This window comes from Lissotriton vulgaris, chromosome 5 (assembly GCF_964263255.1).
Source record: "Lissotriton vulgaris chromosome 5, aLisVul1.2, whole genome shotgun sequence".
Lineage (NCBI taxonomy): Eukaryota > Metazoa > Chordata > Amphibia > Caudata > Salamandridae > Lissotriton > Lissotriton vulgaris.
The window spans coordinates 904688621-904711727 of record NC_141693.1 but is presented as its reverse complement, the minus strand read 5'-3'; the positions used below and the strand labels follow the sequence as shown (position 1 = coordinate 904711727).

General features: G+C 42.3%; 1 protein-coding gene across 1 annotated transcript in view; it reads right to left on the bottom strand.

Moving 5' to 3' along the window:
- The window catches only part of CC2D2B (coiled-coil and C2 domain containing 2B), a 1912120-nt gene that overhangs the window by 708554 nt on the left and 1180459 nt on the right, over nt 1-23107 (bottom strand). The window contains exons 24-25 of the mRNA XM_086919535.1: nt 14273-14479; nt 7018-7110 (exon numbers count right to left, since the gene is read on the bottom strand). Of these exons, the coding sequence (XP_086775661.1) occupies nt 7018-7110; nt 14273-14479 (300 nt within the window). The remainder of the gene's footprint in view (nt 1-7017; nt 7111-14272; nt 14480-23107) is intronic.

The window sequence follows — 23107 nt, the reverse complement described above, 5'->3', positions numbered from 1 at the left end:
CAGAGGAAGCGAGCGCCAGAAGCGAACGAACCAACAGGTCGGAGGGGAAACGCCATACTTTTTGTAAGACCTGCAAGGAAAAAAGGGGGAAAACCAATGGTAAGGGAAACGAATGAAAGAGGTTGAGAGCAGAACAATAATAAAGTACAATGAGATGAGTGAAGAAAACAGTGGGGAATCGTACTAACTAACGAACGGAGATATGAGATAAGCGACGAAAAAAGAGGGGAAGAACAGGGAAACAGGAATGGCCAGACAACGTGGCACAAACCAACAGTAATACATTTAACAGTGCAAGACAAGTATGCAGCTTGATTGAGACTTCAACGCTTCTTCACGCAGGAATCATGGCGGGAAACCTGAGGAGGAGCCAGAGAAGTCCATATCAGAGGCTTGGGTTGCATTCAAAAAGCTTCGAAGACGGACAGGATCTTCATATGTCGTAGTTTTGTTGTTGTAGGTCACTCTGAATAGGCAAGGATGAAAAAGACCATATCTGGCTCCAATGGCTCGAAGTTCTGGCCGCATATCCAAGAAGGCCTTGCGACGGCTGGCTGTGGCTCTTGCATAATCCTGCACAAAGAAAAGATTGGAGCCCATCCATTGCAACCGAGGTGATGCACGAGCCGCTGAGATAACTTTGAGAAGATCAGTATATTCTAAGAAGTACATAATGACTCCTCTTGGTCGTGAAGGAGGAGAAGAAGTGGAGGGAAGGCGACCCAACCTATGTGCACGCTGAATGTTAAGGACAGTATCCTCAGGTAGATCAAGTAGCTTGGGCAGAAATGATTTGAAGAAGGCAATGGGGTCGCTCCCCTCACAATTCTCCGCCAGGCCGTAGATACGAAGGTTGTTGCGTCTGTTTCGGTTCTCCAATTCTTCAACTTGCTTTTGAAGAGAGGAAAGTTGAGACTGCATGTGTGATACTTTAGAGGAAGACTCCTGGAGAGAAGGTAGAGATTGTTCCACCTTGGTGACTCTGGCATCCATCTGGGACCAGTTGTCAGTAAGAACCTGCAGCTTAGTATTCGTTTCTTCCATGAAGGGTCTAAGGGCACGGATCTCTTCCAATAGTAACTCCATTGAGACAGTTGATGTGGATCCCGTTGGCGATGGAGGATCTTTTTTAAGGCGTTTCGTCGTGATCTTCCCTGGAGGTTGGACGGACCGCTCCGTACTGGACTGCGACATTTGAGTGGCAAGACCTTGAGAAGCTTCGAGGTGCGCCAATGCAGAGAAGACTTTAGAGTTTTTAAGGAAGACACGACGTGGAGTTTTGGTAGTGCGTTGGAATGCCTTTTTTTCCATAAGAGGGAAGCAGAAAAAAGTTATTGGTGAGGTCCAATAATAGTCACTGCTTATCCAGAGGCGATGAAGAGTGTGCGTTAAAGTCTATAACTGGCAAACTGCGCAGGATGCAGGTGTACCAGGTCGTAAGGAAAATGGATGAAACAGCGACTCGTTCGTTAAAGGAAGGAGTTAACGCAGTGATGATGGGAGCGTGAAACCACCATGGGGACGCATGTAGATAATTAGCAGGTTACAGAGCAGAGGAGGTCCATCAAGGAGAGGATATCATGGATGCAGGGGTAACATGAAAGGGAGAGCGTGCAGCAACAATGCTTAAAACTGTCTTGAGTTGTAAATAGCGCCAAACATATGCGCATGAGAGAAGACAGCAGTTTTAGCGAAGAGGCGACTGAAGGGGGAGAATTCCTCAGGGAGAAAAGTTCACTTGCTTAAAATGGCCGCCAATCAGATAAAACGTGAGTAAAACTTCGTTAGAATACGTTGAAAAGTGATATGTAGCACACACATGCAGCAGTGAAGCAGAGCAGTGGACTGTACCTCGCAAGGAAGAATCAATGATGTGTGGGGCTCCGTGGCAGACTGGAAAGCTTGCGAGGCAGAAGCGTCATACTCCTCGGTGGCCGGAAAACAAAATGGCGGGCGCGACTTTCAGTCAGTCGCGTCCGCTGCAAAAGTCGGCAAAGCGGCAATTCCGCCACTTGAAAGGGACCGCATCTTGAAGCCCCTTGTCGGCGGCGGTCTCCGGTCGGTGAAATGTTGCTTTGCAGGTACAGGCAAGGTGATAGAGGCGGCGAAAGCCCTCAGCAACCCGGAGCGCTCACATCCGCGCTGCCGTCCTCGTCGGGCACCAAGCCACGCCCCAAAATGGAAGTGTTAACATGGAATTATGAGGAGGCGGTTTAAGGGTTCCACATCCCGAAGCATATTATATAGGTGTCCAATTATAGTTTGGGGCTGGCATGTTTAATCCAGAGTGGAATATAGATAAGGAACTCCTGTGTGGGTCGCTACCAAATGATAACTTACTAAGTTGTCCATTTTCAAAATCCAAGCTGGCATAGTTGGTTCCGCTACTTATGGAATTGGTATGCAAGATATTTCGATCAAAGTGGTGTGAGAGGCTGCCGTACACACAGGACTTACCGTTGTGGCTGATCCCTGATTTTTCACAGCTTAATGCAAATATGGATATTTCTAAATGGAAGCTGCTTAATAGCCGGGGATATATATGAACTTGGTGCCTTTGGCTGATTTGATTATTTTGACCTGGTCTGAGAATGCCCATACATAATTGATTTTTGGGGACAAGTAGATCTACAAGTCACACACAGATCACATTAAAGATGCTTTCACAGACGTGCCAGCCAGACATCAATGCAATTAACACAAAAAACAAAACTAATCATTGATTTATGCAACTGACTTTATTGCTCCACACAGGACACATTGCTGTATATTGGTTCAAGCCTAAGAAATCGACGTCAGACCCCTGGTTTAAAGATGTTACCAAATGGACTCTGGCAGAAAAGCTTCACATAAAACTTGTTCGGATTGATGGTAAATTGGAGGGAAAATCTGACATTTGGAAGTCACTGTCAAGGAATTTAACTGTCCACCAGATGCCAGATCCCCCCTTGATGTCCTCCATTAGTTATTATTAATACTTGAAGTTAAAAAAAAAGGTAAAAGTATCCAGAAAAAATAATAGTGTGTGCGATTTAAAGACTGTGTCTGAACATTTATGTGTATTAAACTGATGTACTTCTGTTGTTATGTGTTGTTGTTTAATGAAAACCCAATAAAATAGATTTTAATTTAAAAAGACAGAAGATCAGACCTCTGTCAAGGACACCACCATTCTGAAATGTTGGCTGTCTTTTTTGGTGGTTCCAAATCTTTGCTGTTCACTGCCTACTTTAAATAATATGTGAGGGGTAGAATTAAGTTTTCATAATGTCTGACTCACTTGAATGATCTTATGAAGATTACATGGAAGCATGACTTTTTGAGGATAAATACTCCAGTTTGCTAATAATGTAGGGTAGCTCAGCGGTTATCCAAGGGTGTCCTGGCACTAGCTACTGCCCTCTTACCAGAGAATAGGAAGAGAAACCTACAAGCTGAAAAGCCATGTCTTCAGTCCTTTCCTAAACACCAAAAGATCTGTGGCGTTTCTGGTATGGAAAGGGAGATCGTTCCAGGCCTTTGCGGCACTGGTCACAAAACTTCTCCCTCCACAGTTGACTTTTTTGAAAGAAGGTATTACCACCCTGTTTGCTCCTAAAGAGCGGAGCGCTCTTAGAGGAAGGTACCATTGAAATTGACGTTTCAGATATTCTGGTCCTGTTCATTGAAGAGCTTTAAAAATGGTGCACAAGGATTTAAAATGCACCTGTTGTCTGACCAGGAACCAGTGTAACCATTTTTTTGCCTTGGTAACCGATTCAAATTTTGGTGTACCGGTAAGCAGTCAAGCAGCTGCATTTTACAAAAGTTGGAAATTGTTCAGATGTCGCTTTTGAGTGTTCAAGTAAAGGCTGTAGAAGTAGCCCAGCCTTGATAGAATAAGGGATGTTATGACTGCGCGCTGACAGTCCTCTAACAGAAACGGCATAATCTTCTTAATCATGTAATGAGGTGGAAGCAGTCAGATGCAACCACAATATCTGGTCCCTAGAAGTGAGTTTATCGTCCACTATGACTACCAGGTTTTTTACTTTCCTAGTGGGTTTTGGGAGTGTACCCAGTTCTACCAGCCACCAATCTGGGGTCTAGAAGTAGTCATTATTTCCAAAAATAATGACCTCGGTCCTGTCCGAGTTTAATCAGGCAGGTCTGGCTCATCCACATCTTTACTGAGTTCACACAGTCATGAAACCTCTTTCCCTTCTCTGTAAATGTAAATGTAAATGTGTGTGTCTTGTAAAGCGAACTGCTACCCGGAGGCGTCCTGGCGCTATAGACCGCTGGGGAACCCGTCCTGGCTTTCCCTGTGAGATGTTCCCTCCTGGGTATCTCGAAGGTGAAACCAGGCATCCCCGGCGTTTGTGGGGGGCCGTTGTAGAGATGAGGCAAGCTAATGCCCAGAGTTGCAGAGTGTGATCCCTGGTTAGAGTAGGCACCGAAGTGAGAATTATCGAGTCCGCTGACCCTGGTTCACGACCCTGCTGCGTCGGGAATTGAACTCTGGTCCCGGGCTGTCCTCTGCTTCCTGGTCTGCCGCCTCTAACCAGTGAGCCACACCACTCCACTGTCTCCTGCCCTGGCCGCAATTTGAGTGTCATCCACATAAAAAGTGAGCTTCAAGTCCACCAGAGGAGATATGTACACATTAAAAAGTGTGGAACTGAGGGAAGACCCTTGTGGCACTCCGCAATGTAAGGAAAAAGGTTTTGTACAGAAGTTGTCCAAGGCCTCAATTTGAGTTCTTTCAGTCAGAAAGGATCTCAATAGCTTCCAAGCTAGGCCTTGAACCCCACAGGCAGTGAAACGGTCCATCAAAAGGTAATGGTGGACCGTTTTAAAAGCCGCCAAAAGGTCCAGCATAATTAGTGCAGCATTTCCTCCCTGATCCAAGGTTTCCCTTATTTCTTCGGTCGAATTTATGAGGGCAGACTCTGCACTGTGTCATTCCCTAAACCCATACTGCGTGGGATCTAAGCTATTATTCATCTGGAGGAAGGCACTCAGCTGAATATTCATAGTCTTCTCTACCAATTTCGCTGGGAGAGGAAGGTGAGAGATTGGCCGGGAGTTCTTTGGATTTTTAGGGTCCAAATTTTGTTTTTTTACCAGAGTAAGAAATGATGCTGTCTTCCATGTTCTTGGATAATGCCCTGATATGAACATGGCATTCAATACGGAAGTAAGTGAAATAGCAATAGGCTCGAGGACTAGTTTAATCACAGAGACTGGACAAGGATCATAGGGGGAGCTTGTTCTAATAGCGACAAGGAGGTTTAGGGTATCTTTCGTGGTCAATGGGAAGAACTTGTCTAAAGTAGGTGGTAGATCAGATGCCATCGCTGTTTTAGCCTCAATGGTACACTTCAGGGTAAAAGGGATTCTTTACATGCTGTTGGCAGACCATTGCATGTCAAACAGCAAGTACAGCCTTTTAGAGCGGTGGTGGTTAAGGACTTTCAATGCTTAAATCAATTTTCACAAAGATCTCCAAAATACTCTCTAAAGAGATTACGCCAGTTTTAATGTGGATGAAGTTTCCATACCACAGAGAACAGTGTCATGGTTTAAAGTATCAAAACTTTCTATGAAACAAATATTGTAGAATTACTAGAGGTTTGACATTCAAGCAATTTTAGAGACTTTTCACATAGTTGATGAAAGGCCAATAAAAAGTCTTAGGGCCGGGTCTAGGGCGGTGCGATTGGTGCCACTGCATCGGGTGCTGACTTGGGGTGGGAGCATCCTTTTTGGAAGTATATCATCTTTTGCAAAGCACCTGCTGCCGCATTTGCGGCCTCCAGAAAATTTCAGGCATCAATTAAAATGTCAAGATAAATGCGGTGATTAATTGTTGCCCTGAAAAGAGATGGAGGTTTGTCTTGTGGAAGTTTTGAATCATCCAAAGGTAGCGCAGAGGGTTAAAATGCCTGCTGCTAAGAACGTGTACCATGCAGATGAAGTGCATGTAATGAAAATAGGTCAGTGGGTTACTGCTTCTGTAAGAGATTTCATTTTATTACTTGTGGTTTGTAGGTAAAAATCCTAAATAATATAGAACATTGAGCTATTAACTGTCATCAAAGAGCTGCGTGTAAACTGCAGGGTATATGTTAGCGCTATATTGTTTTTTTGGCCAGTCTTTCATTATCCTAGTCTTGCCAAAAGGGTTCATTTGCGTAGAAAACAATTCTTGTTATTAAAGGGAACCCCTAACAATGGTGTTACATTTTAAATTCTGAATTTGTGCTTTCCTACAATAAGGACGCAAACTATATTGCCTATCAGTATCGATAACATGTTTCTCCTACTCTACACTTTGTAGTCCAGTCTGATGTAACATTTACTATACACTGATTTACCCACATACGATTGTCTGTGCAATGTGTTTGATGTAAAGTGCTATGACACTTTACACTGGTATGAGTGGTGCTATAAAACTAAATGAACCTGAGAGACAGTGGTTCTGGAGACTTGAAGGGCACTGTTAAAGGGCGGTGGTGAGGGAATCGGTGGCAGAGGTGGTCATTGTGGGGGGAGGGGGCAACAAACATTGTCGCACAGGGCGCCACCAGTGTTAAAGGCGGCCCTGAAAAGACTTTTACAAGTCACCACTAAATGATTGTTAAATGATTTCTGATAATAAGGTAGAAAGTAATGTGGAAGAGTTGCCAAATATCAAGGCCAATAATGCGGCCAAGGCAAGTAGACTGTAAAAGCAATCACTGTTTACCTGTGAATAAGTGCAGAAAGTTTTTGCACGTTTTGTGGCACACATTAGAGAACATTTGAAATATGGTACAGCCGACTGCAGGAACCTTTGATAATGTTACACTGCAATGCCATATTAATTGCAGACGGGCACCATACAATTGACAGAAATATAACATGATATAAATCACTTACAAAACACTGAATGTAACACCATAAAAACTGGGAAAAAAACATATCACTAGAACAAGGACACCGTAGAAGCAGGATGTACAATATTTCGAAAAAATGCTACATACAAAAGGATACCTTTCTAATGAGGGTTGCTGCATTCGCCCTTTGTGCAGTTACAGGTTCCTTATCGGTAAGTGATACTTCATTGTCCTGTTGGCGTTCATACTCCTATAAATATAAAGCATATAAAAGTAATTTTTAACAAGATATTAAACCATACACATGAACAAAAAACAAATGTACAAAATAGTTGAGTGTAAACCAAATTGTCCTGATCACCATCAAAGTGTTGAAATACTACCAAATGATTTAATAAAATATTTTCCCTTAACAGGTAATAAAAAAGATTTTGCAAAAATTAAAATAGCTGCACTGCCACTTTTGGCCCTACAACGCAACTGCCTTTACAAATTAACCGCAACATATGGACATGGGTGCATTTGTTGGGAAGATTTAGGAATTTAATCTTGAAATTAAATGAACTGTATGTCATTATAGGTTTTTAAGTAACGTTTTAATTGAAGGTTGCCGTATTAAGTTACAAATTATAATAAGTTGTTCGTGAAGGTGGTAGGGCAGATGTATTCTAGAGTCAAAACTTTTTGTATCCAGGGGCACCAGCTGGCTAAAGTTGACTCCTTTTTAGGTCTCGGCCTGCGTAGGCTGTGCTTGCGCAGTCTCGCCGACAAGATCTTATCTTATGTTTTTCAGTGAGGGGCTTGAACCCGCCCCTCTTCTCCATTGGCTAGCTTCCTAAACGGAGGCCAGCCATTGGAGGAGAGGGGAGTCTGTACGTTTAAGCCCTGTCTTTTTTGCATTGGGGGCGTGTTTTTTACTTTCTTTCTCTCTGTGACATCATCATTGCAAAACACGCCCCCAATCTGAAAAGGACGAGGCTTATGGGCAAATGTCGAGCGCTTGTTCTTCACCTCAATGTCCATCGCAGAATTGAAACTTTGCTTTGATGGCTTGTTTAAATCTATGTATGACCTGACATATTTCTAATTGTTTTCCGGAAAATTCTTTAATAAAATCTTATCAGTTTCTGAAATGTCTTCGATAGTGCAGCCAAATCAGCATCTTAACAACTTTTTGCACCCGCCGCTGCTAGTCCCTTTTTGATGTCTACGTACGTTTACTCCTTTACGTCAGCGCTTTCACTTTTGGTTCTGTGTTGCCAATCGAATTGATCACTACGGTGGCTCGCTAGGTTCAGAAAGCAGCAGTACATGCCGGCCTGGTTTTAAGTTTGTGCTCCCCGGGTGCTGCTCTGAACAGTGACCATGGTGGTGGTGATCGCAGCCCCTTCCTCGCAGGGGGGTGGCAGGAAGGTGCTCACCCCCACCGTTGCGCAGATCAATGCAGAGTTTGTTACCCAGGTACATGCTTCTTCTACAGACCACTTTTAATAGATTTTGTATGTTTCGATCTCACAGAGCATCAGTTGTGAGTAGGGACTCCCCTAGAACATATGCGACACTCAAGTACTGACGAGTTACATGTAGTAGGAAATGTGCTCTTCAAGCGCCTAGGATATCAGACAAGAGCTGGATCGCAAACAGATGTTTTCCCTTGTCTATAAGGAAATGGCATTGGATTGTCGTGCGAATGGTGCCCAAATCCCCATGGCCAGAGCTAGTTGAGAGACAATGCTTGCGACAATGCGAGTAGTGGTGCAGCCCCCTCCCACGGTTTATCCTTTTATCGCTTGAACCCCCCCGCCTTTTGGCGATCCCCACGGGACCAGGACCACATGGTTAGTTGTTAGGCCACACAAGTTGTATGCTCAGGATTGCCCCCTTATTCCCCCCTCCCTTCCTTGCTGCTATCCACGGACCAAAGGGAATGCCCACATTTTCATATTTTTAGGTGGGGGGCTTGTTTCCGTCGAGGCACTCTGGCTTACTGTGGGCGGGAGGTTGTCCTTGTCCGAGTTTTGTTGGATTGGGGCGGGGGTGCGCCTCAAACTTTATGCGCTCTAGCGGGTGGGATGAGCGGCGGTGTTGCAGAGGTCTGTATAGTGCTCTTTCCGACTCTTGTGGGCTTGTTGTATTTGGTTGTTTTTGTGTTGGCTTCTCCAGAGCATAGACCATCAGGGAGGAAGTGGGCATCTGACTGCCCGGTTAGGTTGCCGTATCCTTTGTGTGAGACATGATCTAACCCCCCAGCTCCCCCTACCCGCCACTGCGAGCGCGTGCCCCGTGTTGTTTGCCGCATCCTTTTCGTGAACAAAAGCGTGCCGCCGCCCCCCCACCTCCGCATTGAGCGTGAGCACCGAGTGGTTTGCTGCATTTTCCTTGTAGCCTAAGACCTACACCACCCCTCCCTGCCCCCACAGAGAGCGCCCGCATCCAAATAGGAGGATTTTCCATCCAGGTGCACCTGTCCGAGGGATGCCTCGCACAACATGTATATATTTTATTTTGCTGGGTTCACTGTTGGAGATTGGCCACAAAGAGCGCGATGCACATTTAAAGCCAGTGGGTTACCTGGCTCCCCACGCAAGCAGCATCAAGATTAGAACCTGAGCCACACCGCCCCCCATCCTTCACCCCAGCGAGCGCAGGCTCCCACAACGGAGGAGTTCCCTTCTAGGTCGGCATGTTTTAGGCTCTTTGGTGATGTTAAAGGCTAGAGTGCCCGACTTTGAAGCTGGGGATCGGTTTGGGGTCTGGCAGGAGGCTCTAGGATTTGCATAAGATGTATTAATTATGTGTGCTGGGGAGCACAATGTGAATGCGGACACCACAGCGGTATGCGCATTTTAGCCAGAGGTTTGCCAGGCCTCGGGCGGCAAGGTCTCAGTTGTTCGGCCCATGACCCTTCCTCCCCCACCTCCCCTCTTGGTAACAGCTTGTTGACTGTTGTTTACATCCTAGAAAACAAGCCCCCCCAATCGCAAAAGGACGGGGCTTAGACACAAATGGCGAGCGCTCGAGCTTCGTTTTTTTTTTTTTTGGATCCATTTCCCATTTTGAATCTTGATCACTGTTTTTTTTCCTCTTTCCTCCCACCAATTATCCCCGTTCCTTTCTCGTGCTACCCGCTTTCTCTTTCCTCCACTCGCATCCTTTGCATGCTCAGGACACCGCTGCCCCGAAGCCCAGGGACCCCCAGCAGCCGAGCACCCAATCTGCCCTCACTCGACCCTCGATGGGACAACAAACAACCCCGCAGAGCTCAGGCTCTGCTCAGGACCCCTCCTCCCGGGTGCGGCGGGTCACAAACACCCGAGCAGCGCCCAGGGCAGAGAGCAGCCCCCAAGACCTCACCACCCCCAAACCCCTCTATATCCAGACAACAAAAGCCCCCCCCCTACTGAAATTAGATTGTAAATCCACGACTCCACCCCTCGCAATCTCAGGGTAGCAAACACCCCAGAACAAGGGACCCAGCAGACCACCAACCCACCCCATCGAATTCCAGATATTAAGGAGCCCAGCAGAGCCCCCCTACTAAAGCTTGGACTCCAGCCCCACCCCCAGAAGATAACCCTCAGGCTCCCAGAGCCACTCCACTTCAGGTTACAAACCCACTGAGATCTAGGATTCCACCTGCCTAATACCCCAAGTTCTCAGCCTAAGTGTAGCTCCTCCTCTTTAGGTCCCCCAGAGCCCACACACCAAGGGTCTCCCTGTGGTTGTTGGCTAGAGACCCCCCTCTTTCTAGATCCCAAATCCACACTTTTCCACTTGACTAGCTCACTTCACACCCCTAGTTGCCCCTTACCCCCTCCACACCCCTAGTTGCCCCTTGCCCCCTCCACACCCCTAGTTGCCCCCTGCCCCCCACCATGGCCCGCGCTGGCCCTGTGCGCGGCTCTTCCAAGGGGCTGCTGCTGGAGCTGAAGTCCGTGCAGGAGGAGCCGGTGGAGGGCTTCCGGGTGTTCCTTGTGGAGGAGGCGGATCCCTACAGCTGGGAGGTGGCCATCTTCGGGCCCCCCAACACTGCTTACCAGGGTGGCTACTTCAAGGTATGAGGAGGGAGTGTGTCATCTTCTGAAATGCCCCTGAGTCATAGCCTGCAGTTCTTCATTTGAAGAAACAAGTTAAGTGCCAGGGCCCTCCTTGGATGCCATGCAGCTTGCACCACCTATTGCCTATGACAGTACCAACACAACTACATCACACTCCTACAAGTGTGACACTTCAGAGTATTCCAGGCCCCAAATGCTATAGATACGCATTTCCAGAGGTAGAGCAGCACAGGAACCAATAGTATCATTACAAGAGTCCCATACGCTTAAATAATAAGGCATCCTCTTTTCATAATGAATAAAGAACATACGAATAAAAATAAAAATAAAGAAGGACATTAATTATTTTGGTATTTATAAAATGAAATAATTGTGTTGTCTCGTATGATAGGATATTTCTATTCAGAATTTTGGGATTTTCTAGATATTATCTAAGTGCATGGGACTCTTGTAATGATACTATTGGTTCCTGTGCTCCTCTCCCTTTGGAATTGTAATTTTGTTAATATCGTGGTTTGGTAGCAGTTGGCCCGAAGAGTGAGCACTTTTTGAACAATTGGACACAAACAGTGCGGCGAGTATTGGCCATAACCGTTCTTTCTATTGCCTTCAAACGCTATATTAATGGCTTTGGTGGCAGGTATCAGTCATTTTTAATGTTAATTGAATTTATAAACAATTGTTGTGCTCGTATCTCAATTACACAAGCAGCGTCTCCATGTGGCAGCTAATCCTAAGTGCCGGTGTTGGCAATTAAGTGCCGGTGCTGAGCACCGTAACCCACCAACTCAAATTAAGCACTGGTTACAGGGTGGAATGCTGTGTGGCTCTGTCTGTGTGTGTGTGTGGCTCTGTCTGTGTGTGTGTGTGTGGCTCTGTCTGTCTGTGTGTGTGGCTTTGTCTGTCTGTGTGTGTGTGGCTCTGTCTGTGTGTGTGTGGCTCTGTCTGTGTGTGTGTGTCTCTGTCTGTGTGTGTGTGTCTATCTGTGTGTGTGGCTCTGTCTGTGTGTGGCTCTGTCTGTGTGTGGCTCTGTCTGTGTGTGGGTGGGTGCGTGTGGCTCTGTGTGTGTGTGTGGGTGCATTTGGCTCTGTGTGTGGGTGCAAATGCAATAGGTCTCGCATTTGCGAGAGATTAAGCTATTGGTATTGTAAATCACACTGCCATTTATTTATATGTTTTAAAAAAAAATAGTGTCATGAGCAATGCCAAGAGCTCTAACTTTAACAAAGACGAGACCATTGCATTTGTAAATGCTTCTTATATTTAGGAGTCTCATTTCATCTGCATGTACATGATCCCCTTATGTTAATACGAAGAAACATCTCGTTTTGATAACTGTTTCATCTGTCTCTGATTTTGTAGCGAATTTGGGGGAAAAAGTTGCAGGCTGACATTAAAATGTACCTTGCAAAACGTAGGTGCATATTATCAAGGGGGTTTATCTCCGCATTTTTGGCTTTAAAAGCCAAGAAAGCGAAGATAAAATTATCTCCCTACTACCAGCTAGTAGGAGATAGCAACCATCTTGGGCCCCACTTTGCATGTCAGTGATATTTATCAGTAATGACATGCAAAGTGGGCGTGCCAAGATGTTAGCGACTGGAAACAGTCGCTAACATCGCTATCTCCTATTACCAACTTTTGGAGATATTCGCGCTAAGCGCGAATATCTCCAAAAGCTAACACCTGCCCTGAGCAGTTCTTAGCCATGTTATCCAATGGGAGGTGGATAACATGGCTAAGAGCATTAGCTCGGTAATGCATGAATATCGCGGACTTTTCAGCGATATTCATGCATTGCGGCCGATTTTTATCGCATTTGCGATAAACCTTGGTAATACCAAGGTTTATTTGCAATAACAATCACCGCAGCTTAGCGGTAAATTTTCGTCTCTAAGCAAGCAATAGCGATAATTATCGCTATTGCTTGGTAATATGTCCCGTACTTCTATAGTTTCTCATGTAGTGGCATCTAAGGCTTTATGGATATTTCTTCTTTTCAGATAGATGAAAATAAATATCCCAGTCACCTTCTAAGGGTCCCTCCCGCAGTGCACTCCTGCGTACATTGTGCATCAAGAACTTGGAGTCAACTACTTAGGTGATACTCTGGACCTTTGCCCACTTTAAAGATGGGTTTTCATTGTGTCCAAGCCGGAGACAAAACGTAACCGGGATATTATAAAGGACTGTTTAAATCTTGAAGTTGTCCATACAATCCCCTGCCTGAGATATGTTTAAAATTATTTTACTTCTTTGAGTCGTCGCAATTTGTTTGACCGCCCGGCGAACATAAGGAAGGTGGATCCAAAATGGGCAAGAAATGCTTCTTTATTATGGTGTATGACCAACAGAGACGGGCAGGAACTATCTAAATCCTCGGTTTGTGCGTATACACTTTTAAAAACAGTCAGAACTATGGAACACATTCTAACGCGGGTCACTAACAGTCATCATTGTTTTTTACTGGCAGGGCTTAGGTTGAACCAATTACACTGGCTTTTTATCCCTCCCTAAGGGCTGCCAAGTGATGTTTCAAATTAGAAAATGCTTAATATTCTTTGTTAATTCCTCCTGGCCCATAGAAATGAATGGGAAGTATTCCTTATTTGCGAATTCGCAATTTGGGAATTCGCAAATAAGGAATAGTAAGGAATCGCTAAAATTCCTAGATTACCTACATACATACCGTTTTACGAATTCTAAATAGCGATTCCTTAAGATTCGCTATTTAAAATTCGCAAAACGGAAGTATGATACATATGGCCCTTTATCCCTTTGTTTTGAAAAGGGCCATTATCTTTACTGTTTAGTATCACCTCGCATTGCTACACTATCTTGAGTGTTAGAACATTTCCAAGCAGTGACCTCACTACCAGTTTACCCAATCTGTGACGAGACATGTCCGATGCAAATAAAACATGTTCAAATTATCACCCATTCTATTCCTAAAGCAGATCGCATAGCCAACAGATTACGACCACCATCAGAAATAGGACTATCCATTAATGGTCCCATCCTTGGCATTGCAGCTGGCTGCCAACCACGGGGACCATTGTGTACATTCCAGATGCATCGTGAAGCACGGTGAAGTCTCTAATCGCAGTCACCCTAAGCGAGTGAGCTCCTGCGAAGTCTCACAAATACTTCTTTCTATTAACAAAGGGATGAGCAACAGCATTTTTCTGGATCACTGGTGTTGCTGTCATAAAGCAGTGGTAAACTTGTTGTATGGACCTATTTTACTGCCCATCAATACTATTCACGTTTTAGGATTTGCAATCCTCCCCCATAGAAAAGTGGTTTCATTTGTAAAGTGACTCTGGCTATTTGTATCTAACAAATATAAAGTACCTGAATAAGTGACTCTGGTATTTCCTTGTCATACAGTGGGATTTGCTGAAACCAATTTGGGTCCAGCTGTTGTGAGTTTCTGTGCATCAGTAGCTGGAAACGCACGCATTTTTGTATCTCTTCATCAGTGGCAAAATTAAATTCTTCCTGGAGTTGGTTTAATCGAAAGTATCCTGGATTTTCTCTTTTTTTCTCATTTCCATTCTGCTAAACGTTAAAAACAAAAGTTAAAATCATTCCATCATTCCCTTACTTGTGTTAAAAGCATCTTCACTGAAGTCAATTATTAAGTATTAAACAGAGGGGCATATTTACATGGAATTGGTGGAGCGTGGTGTTAGTCTCCTTGGCTTAACGCCGTGCTCCGCCACTTTGGAGACGCAGGGCTGCATAGTGTTTATAAGAATACGGTGTAGCCTAGCGTTTCCCCCTGCACTGGTGCTAATTTAGCTGACTGGCGCCAACGCAGGCACCCTTTCACTATGGTTTTGCCTGGTCTTAATGTTGGCGCTGCCCCATATTTATGCCACCCTTGTAAATTTGGGGCAGCATCAAAATCAATGGGTGTTGCAGTGGAACGCACACCACAACACCCATTGCCCACCCCGTGAAAGGATGCCTTATTCACAAGGTGGTGTTAAGCCACATTAAGTGGCTTAACGCCACCTTGTGAATAAGGTGAAGCCCCCATCGCCACCACAACGTCGAGAACAGTGATGTTGTTGTGTCGATAGGGGCTTGTAAATATGACCCAGAGTTTGGTACATTTTCAAAAATATTTTTTCAGGCAGAAATACATCTTCCTTGGTATCTTTAGGTGAGTTGTGCGTCTTCAGAAGACGTTCACACTGCTTGAATCTTCCTTTGAAGATGGGTCACCATTATAATTTCCGAGGGTTGTGCTACTGAATATCGACACCAATAATACCTTGATGCAAGAACATTGAGGACAGAATATCTTGGGGCAAAATATCAAAAGGTAAGTGCATATAAGGGAATATAGATTTACTATTCCTAACTCCATATCTACATACCGTGAACATATATGTACCACATAGGTGCATATATGTGGAATTAGAAATAGAAAATGTACTTACCTTTCGATATTTTTAAAATATTTTTTCCTCGATATTTTCACCTGTAATTATTGGAAAACATCATAAAAATGTGCACATTTTTTTTTCAACAATTCACGAAGAAAAAATCAGTTAAATAAGTGCTGCTGGAGAGAAAAAAATAGCATCCTGCAGAATTTTTCTTCCAGCAAAATAAAGAAAACTTCAGAAGGAGATTTATCCACTTAATGTGCTGTCAAACAAAACTAACTGAATGTGTGGAGAGAGTTTTCCTGTCAAAAATCGTTAATTAGTGAGAATATTATGTTGCACACTGCTATTTAGAAGCTTTTGATATCGGTCCTTGGAGAAATGGATCTATGCCTTCTAAAACAAAAAAGAAATTCAAACCAAAATTCCAATGGGAGTGTGGGTTATTTAGAGTAAGAATCAGAGATAGGATTGTCTGAAGGTGGGGGGGGGGGGGGGGGATTGGGAGGGAGGGGGTGAGTTCGCTTTTAAATCTGGGAAAACTTGGGGCGCTAGGCTATACTTTTTATTCTATTCTGATCGACATAATTACCTCAAACATGCGACTGATGCCTTCCCCAGCCCTACTGGCCTTTTGAAACACCAACTTCAAGTAAATCTACATTTTCTAACAGGGAAGTGCATCTGAAAGGTCTCTAGTGAGGGGAGGAAGTTAAACACATCTGGAGCAACTGCTTTTTGAAGGTGAAAAAACATCTCGATCTCTAATCAATCAACAAGTTATGATAATAGTCAAATGGAACGGAATTCTTAGTATATATATATTTTTAAAGTTACCATTTTTCTTTCACACGTGCAAAAGAAGCTCTCAAAATTGTGACCACCAGAGGAGTCGCCAAAACCAGAATCCAAATACAGGGAAATGATAGAACTCCATAGACATAACAATAGATCAAACCTTTGCTATGGGGCGCTGACTGACCTATTGTCTTTGCCAATATTTGTTATCCTTTGAAGCCAGCAGAGCATACATGCATGCATTAGTGGCCACTGGCACTCATGAAATTCAAGACTGAGTCTACCAGAAGTTAATCGTCATAATTAATACTGCAATAAATGAATAAGGCCTAGATTGATGCTGTGTGTATTTGCAGCCCAGGTGAATAAGATACAATAAATGAAGATAAACAGTCATAAAAATGTGTCAATACCATCAGGATTTCCTACCACAGTTTGAGAACTTTTGAATATTTCAAGCTTCTTACGTCTGAAGCCAATAGAGTACAGACCCACCATGATCCATTAATGGTGTTGAAGACTGGAATAGTCACTGATAAGAGGTAACAAGAGAAGCGATTGAATTGCAGCTGAATATTGTCAGGGTTTTACAGATCTACATGCATCAACAGTCTACTGAAAGATAACATCTCATCCTGCCTCTTTTTATGGCCGCCACAAGGGAGTTCCTGCATGTGAAATGAATGCAGCCCTCTAGTCCTGCAACTCCCTGGCCAGGCAAGTAGTGCACTGTCAGAGAACTATGTTTCTGACCCCAGCATGTCTGTAGACTGCCAGACTTCAATGGTGCCGAGTGTTTTATAATGGTGCCCAATCCAGACCCTCTCACCCATCTCCTCCAATGCATGCTGGAGGGTGGGTTCTGGCAGGCATTAATTAACAGAGGCATGGCTAATTAATGTCTCCAAACCTGTCAGTCCCACAAAGACTTTATCTAAACATGTTCCACTCAGTAATAACAAAAAAATCTAGCATTGGCACATTGGTGTATTCTATCACACATCAGAAAATGATAAATCTGTGTATGATTTCACACCCAAACTGCTCCTCCCTCCCATTGGCTACTGCAGTTCCAAACAGTATTTTCCCTTATTTTTAAGTATTTAGACTTACACTTTCATTTATACCTCTAAAGATAAGGTCAGACTCAAGGTACTTCTTCCCAGTCACCCACCCACAACATACCTATGGAAAATCTCAATAGTTACCAGGCATGAGACTCCACTAATCACATTGCTGCCTTCCCAAATCTAACTTGCAGTGAGATGGAGTATTCTAAGGATTACACCAACTTTAGTTTCTTGTTTGTTCAATGGTCAATGCATCTTATTCCACACACATGTGAAAGAGTATTTTTCACAGCCACTGTACATGGATCATGTGGGAGATGACATGCTCTGTCATCCCCGCACTGCATACCCAGGTCCAAGAAGCTTCTCTTTGACAGTTTAAAAGTGTGCAGACATCAGTTCAGCATTAAACGGTTGTGCGCAAACACACCACACCTGTGCCACCAATACCAGCTGGGTGCCTGATCTACAAAACCTTGCACTGATCAATGATTCATTGTGTATCTGCCTATACGCTAAGGAGCCTCCCAGTCTATCAACAGGTAAAGAGAGCCCAAATATTCTGCTAAACGTACTGGTGCAGCAGTCACATTTGAAGCACGCATGCATTTCCCAGTGCTTACTTTGTTTTAGAATGACTGCCGGAGCCCAAACATCTGCTCAGAAACTGCAGGCTGGGGGGCATGGCTTGGACACCGTCAGGGATAGCCGCACTCCCATGAGCTCCGTAACGGAGCAGGAGGTTCTCCTATTTTCAACACCACACATCAAGACGAACAACTTCAAACTCAGCCGCTACGTTTGTGAAGATGTCGTCCACAGTTTGAGCCCTTCTGTGTGGCTCCTGCGGTAAGCGGCGACTGTTTGTGACTATTAATGGGCGGACGCGAGTGAATCGAGACTCGCAGCCGCCATTTTGTTTTTTACCATGAGTGGGCAGCTTTCCTCACAGAATGAGCCAGTTGGTTTTTGCACTTCAGGTATTCCTAATTTTACTGTCCTGCCTTTATTTTTCTAATAGCGAGTTGTTGCTATTCTACTCAATGTGTTCTTCTTGGATGATACTTGGGACATGTTGCTATTTTTGCCTCATTTGAATATTCTTTATATGGAGACTAATTTTATGGCAACTTTTCTCCTCAACTTTGTTTCCTGGTTCTTCTTGGTCATTTTTTAATTGGATACCTGTAGTTTTTCTTCTCAAAATGTTTGCATTGTTGCCTCTTTGTGAATTTCATGTATGGGGAGAACAAAATCGGCTCAACACTCTAAGGCAATGTCTTCTACTTCAGTGGTGGACTATAACCCTTTCAGTGTTCTTAAAGATAATATTGAAGACTCAGACCAGGTATCCTCAATCCCAGCTGTATCTAATATTTCACTATCTGCTTCTAAAATCTCATAAAAAATTCTTGTCACATCTACGCAGTCACCTGTTAAGAGAGTCAAGCAAGATCCTCCTTCACCCACGGTATCTTGTCCCCCTATCTCAAGTTAATTCTCGATGAAATTTGGGATCTTAAGCCTTATATGGAGAAGACTAATACTCGGCTTCAGCAATTAGATGATAAATTGTCTAATTTGGAAAGTAGAGTGGTTCACTTAGAATCTAAAGTGGAATCATTTCAATCTACGGTGATCCAAGTTCCCTCAATGCAGATCTCGAGTCTTCAGAAGCAAGTTGAAAACCTTGAAAACTGCAATAGACGCAATAATCTTCACATTTATGGCTTGATGGAAGGTCTTGAAGGTACAAATTTGATCTCCTTTTTCAATCTTTTCTTCCAAAATTGTTAGACATTCCCAATTCTCCACCTTTGAACATTCAGCGTGCTCAACGCTTGGGACATATCTCTCAATCGGCAAGTTCATCAACCAAACCTCGAGGAGTGATTTTGTACTTTTTGGAGTATACCGATTTGCTGAAAGATTTACAAGCCGCTAAAGCCAAAGGTAGAATTTCGTGGCAGGGTTCCAATCTTTTCTTTTCACAAGATTATGCCAAAGCCACAGCAGATAGAAGGAAGCAATTTTTGGACATGAGACCGGCATTACGTGATATCAACACCAGATTTGGTCTTATTCATCCCTGTCTCTTTAAGGTTACTTACAAAAATAAGACTTTGACTTATGAGGATCCTCGCCTTCTTCAAAGATTTTTGGAAAACTGCAAACAGGAAGACATGGGCATTTCTAGATCGGCTGTTTAATGTTGTTATATTTTTTTCTTCCTGTTAAAATGTTATGATTGTGGTTTTGTATAATGCATTTGTCACTATATATATAAATTTATTTTTATTTCTTTTCATTAGGTCCCAACTTCGTCATTCACATTCATGTGACTATATGTTCGTCTGATGGTTATTTGTTTCCTCCTCCTGTTCCTGTTGATGGAGTTCCGATTGATGTGACAACCCTACTTGTGGCTCCACTACCCTCAAACTTATTTGTGTGTTTTTGGTATGTCATTTTTTGCATTCCATATATGGTTTCAATATCTTATTGTTTCAATGGTTCTCTTTCTTGTATGTTTTACTTATCCTTTTCCTTTTCTTACATTGGTCTTTATTAGCTATCCTCATACTTTTCTTCTATCTTCCTATTGACCTGTTACTTTTTTAATCCAAATGTTTATATCATTCTCTTTCCCTCCCATTTTCTACTCTATTCCTTTCTTTTTTCTACTTCATTTTCCAATTTGCAAGTTGCTTCATCTTGTTTTTACTGTTTTTAGCTATTCAATTTTTCTTATTGTTTTATTAATGCACCAACTATTGCCATTTTCTTATGTGGTAAAGTTGTTAAGTTACTGTTATGTGATACATGACTTTGAGAAAAGAAATTCATATTGTTGATAAAGAAATTGCTAAATTAAATCGTCAATGGGTTGGTCAGGTCTTTGCCTCTCCGGGATCGGGAAAACATAATGGGGTGGCTATCCTATGCCACAAATGTCTTAATATACAAATGCTTACTCAAGATGTAGATTGCGATGGCAGATGGGTCTTTGTTTCTTTACTTGTTGATAAAATTCCAGTAACTATTGTTAATTTGTAACCACCTACCATACCTGATAAATCTTTTTGGCCAGGAGTATTAGCTAAGTTAATGACCTACTCTGATGATTATTTGATAGTGGGTGGGGACTGCAATATGGTTTTCGATCCTATCCTAGACAGACACTCTAAAACCAAATGTATACCTTCTTACATGCATTCTCATTTTACATCAACCCTATCTCAAAGATCTCTTGTGGATGCTTGGAGGTTGTGTCATCCTAATCTCCCAGAATATACCTTCTCTCCTGCCCACTTTCCTCAATCCAGGCTAGATTATATTTTTATCTCCAATAAACTTAGTCAGTGGGTTATTAGTTCTGATATAGGTTCTATATTGATCTCTGATCATGCCCCAGTCACTTTAGATTTAGAATTCCTTCCCCCTCTTCAGGAAATCCGCAGATGGAGGTTTAATAATGCCTTGCTATCAGATCCACAGTTAACCAGCGGATTTGAACATTTTGCCTTTACTTTCTTTAAAGAAAATGAAACACCTGGAATTACACCTCAAATTGTTTGGGACACTTTTAAAGCCGCCTCTAGAGACTTTATTATTAATTTTGTTTCTCAAAAACGGAAATTTGCTTCTAATAAATTTAAAAAACTCACTTTAAAGATTAAGACACTAGAATATTGTTACAATAAATCCCAATCTACGACTAAATTGAATGAACTTTTACGAGCTAAATTTGAATTTAATCGAATCTCTACTGACAATGCTAATTCTTTCCTACTCAAAGCTAGTCTGAAATATTATTGTGGTCAAAATAAATCAGGGAAACCTCTTGCAAATTATCTGAAAATCAAGAAAGAACGTACTGTTATTGAACCTATCTTATCTTCTTCTAACCAAACTCTTCATAAAAGTGAAGATTTTCTTTTAGAATTTACAACATTTTATCAAACTCTTTATACTTCAGATGTGTTACCCTTTACACCCTAACTTAGATTTATCTTTATTAGAGCGGGACATTCAGAGTCAGGACATTTCAACTGCTATTCATTCCATTAAACAAGGTAAAGCTCCAGGTCCTGATGGTTTCATCATTGAATTTTACTCACATTTTTCCTCTTTCTTTATACCAAAATTATATCAACTCTATCTTTATTTTATTTTATCTAAATCATCTCATCAAGTGGCTCTTTTCAGGAAGCACTGATTTACCTTCTTCCGAAAGTTGGGAAAGACCAATAATTATGAAAGAATTATCGCCCAATCTCATTGATTAACTTAGATTAGAAGATTTTGGCAAAAATGTTAGCTCTACGCTTGGAGAACTTTTTACCGCATTTAATTGGGCGAGAACAATGTGGGTTTATTAAGGGTAGACTTCTTTCTGATAATATTCGTTTATTTTTTAATGTAATTAGTGAATCCAAATCCTATAAATCCTCTTTAGCAGCGATTGCTTTAGACGCAGAAAAAACCTTTGATAGGGGTAATTCGTCCTTTATTTTTGCTACTCTCTCCTGGTTCGGTTTCGGTCCCAAGTTCATTCAGTATGTGTCATTACTTTATTCTTCTCCCAAATCTTCTATTTTAGCAAACGGCCTTTTGTCTTCGTATTTTCCTCTAAATAGAGGTGTACGTCAAGGTTCCCTCTTTCCCCTTTATTATTTGGCCTAGCCGTATAACCCTTTCTAATAAAGATTCACTCTAATACCCAAATTAGTGGCTTTTCGTCTGGTAGTTCACAACTTACAATTTCAGCGTATGCTGATAATATTCTTTTATTTACCTGCTTTTTTATTATAAGTAGATGATATTTCAAAGGTTTCAGGATACAAATTGAACACAGATACGTGTGAAAGTTTCCCCCTAAATAAATTATGTTTCCACAAGGATTTTAATGCATCTTCTTTTCATTGGAACCCTACTCACATTAAATATCTTGGCCTACTCTTCTCAAATTATGTTAAAGACTCTATAACTTTGAACTCTTTATCTACAATCCTTCTTGATCCTACATCGTGCTGGAATCCCCTATTCTTATCCTGGTGGGGGCGTTTTGATTCTACCAAGATGATGCTTGTCCCTATTATCCTATTATATATATCGAATATGGCAGTTAATATTCCCAAACATTATTTTAAAAAATTCTATTCAATTCTATCCGCATTTTTTTGGGAATGGGAAGAAATCTAGGATGTCTTTGTTCAAACTTAAAAAACCAAAGCTTCTGGGGGGTGTTAATTTTCCAGATTTCGTTAATTATCATCAGGCTTTTTGTCTTAAACAGTCAGCCTTTTTATTACAAGACAATTATGTTGTGCATATACCTTTAAGGGCTGATCTAGAGAAATCTTATTTCCATCCTTTTTCCTTTTTAGAGTGTTTCTCTTTTTCTTCTAAACCTATTTTCTTGTCTCATCCAATTTTTAAGAATACTTGCAGACTCCTTTCTCCCATGTTTATGTCTTTCAAGTCACCTAGACATACATTTTTAGCTTCCTCTATCTGTTATAATGCTTTGATTAAGATAGAAAACAGGGTTGTATTCTGGAAAGATTGGCATTCTAAGGGACTGAAACAAGTTTCTCAAGTATACCAAGATGGTTCTAGTCTTTCATTCTCTGATGCTCAAACTCTCTTCTCATTTCCGGCCTCGTATGCAAATAAATATAACTTACTTACCTCAGCAATACAAAAGGCTTATCATAATCTCTCTTTTGAACACATATCATCATTTCCCTCTTCGCCCCTTTGCACATTATTAGACTCATTACCCTCTGCCTCTCAAATATATAAACATATAACTCTTATTCCGGAAGATAGAGATAAATCTGAAGTTGAACTCTGTTGGGAGATAGATTTTCAATCTACTTTTACCATTTCCCATTGGAATAAGATTTGGTCTAAAA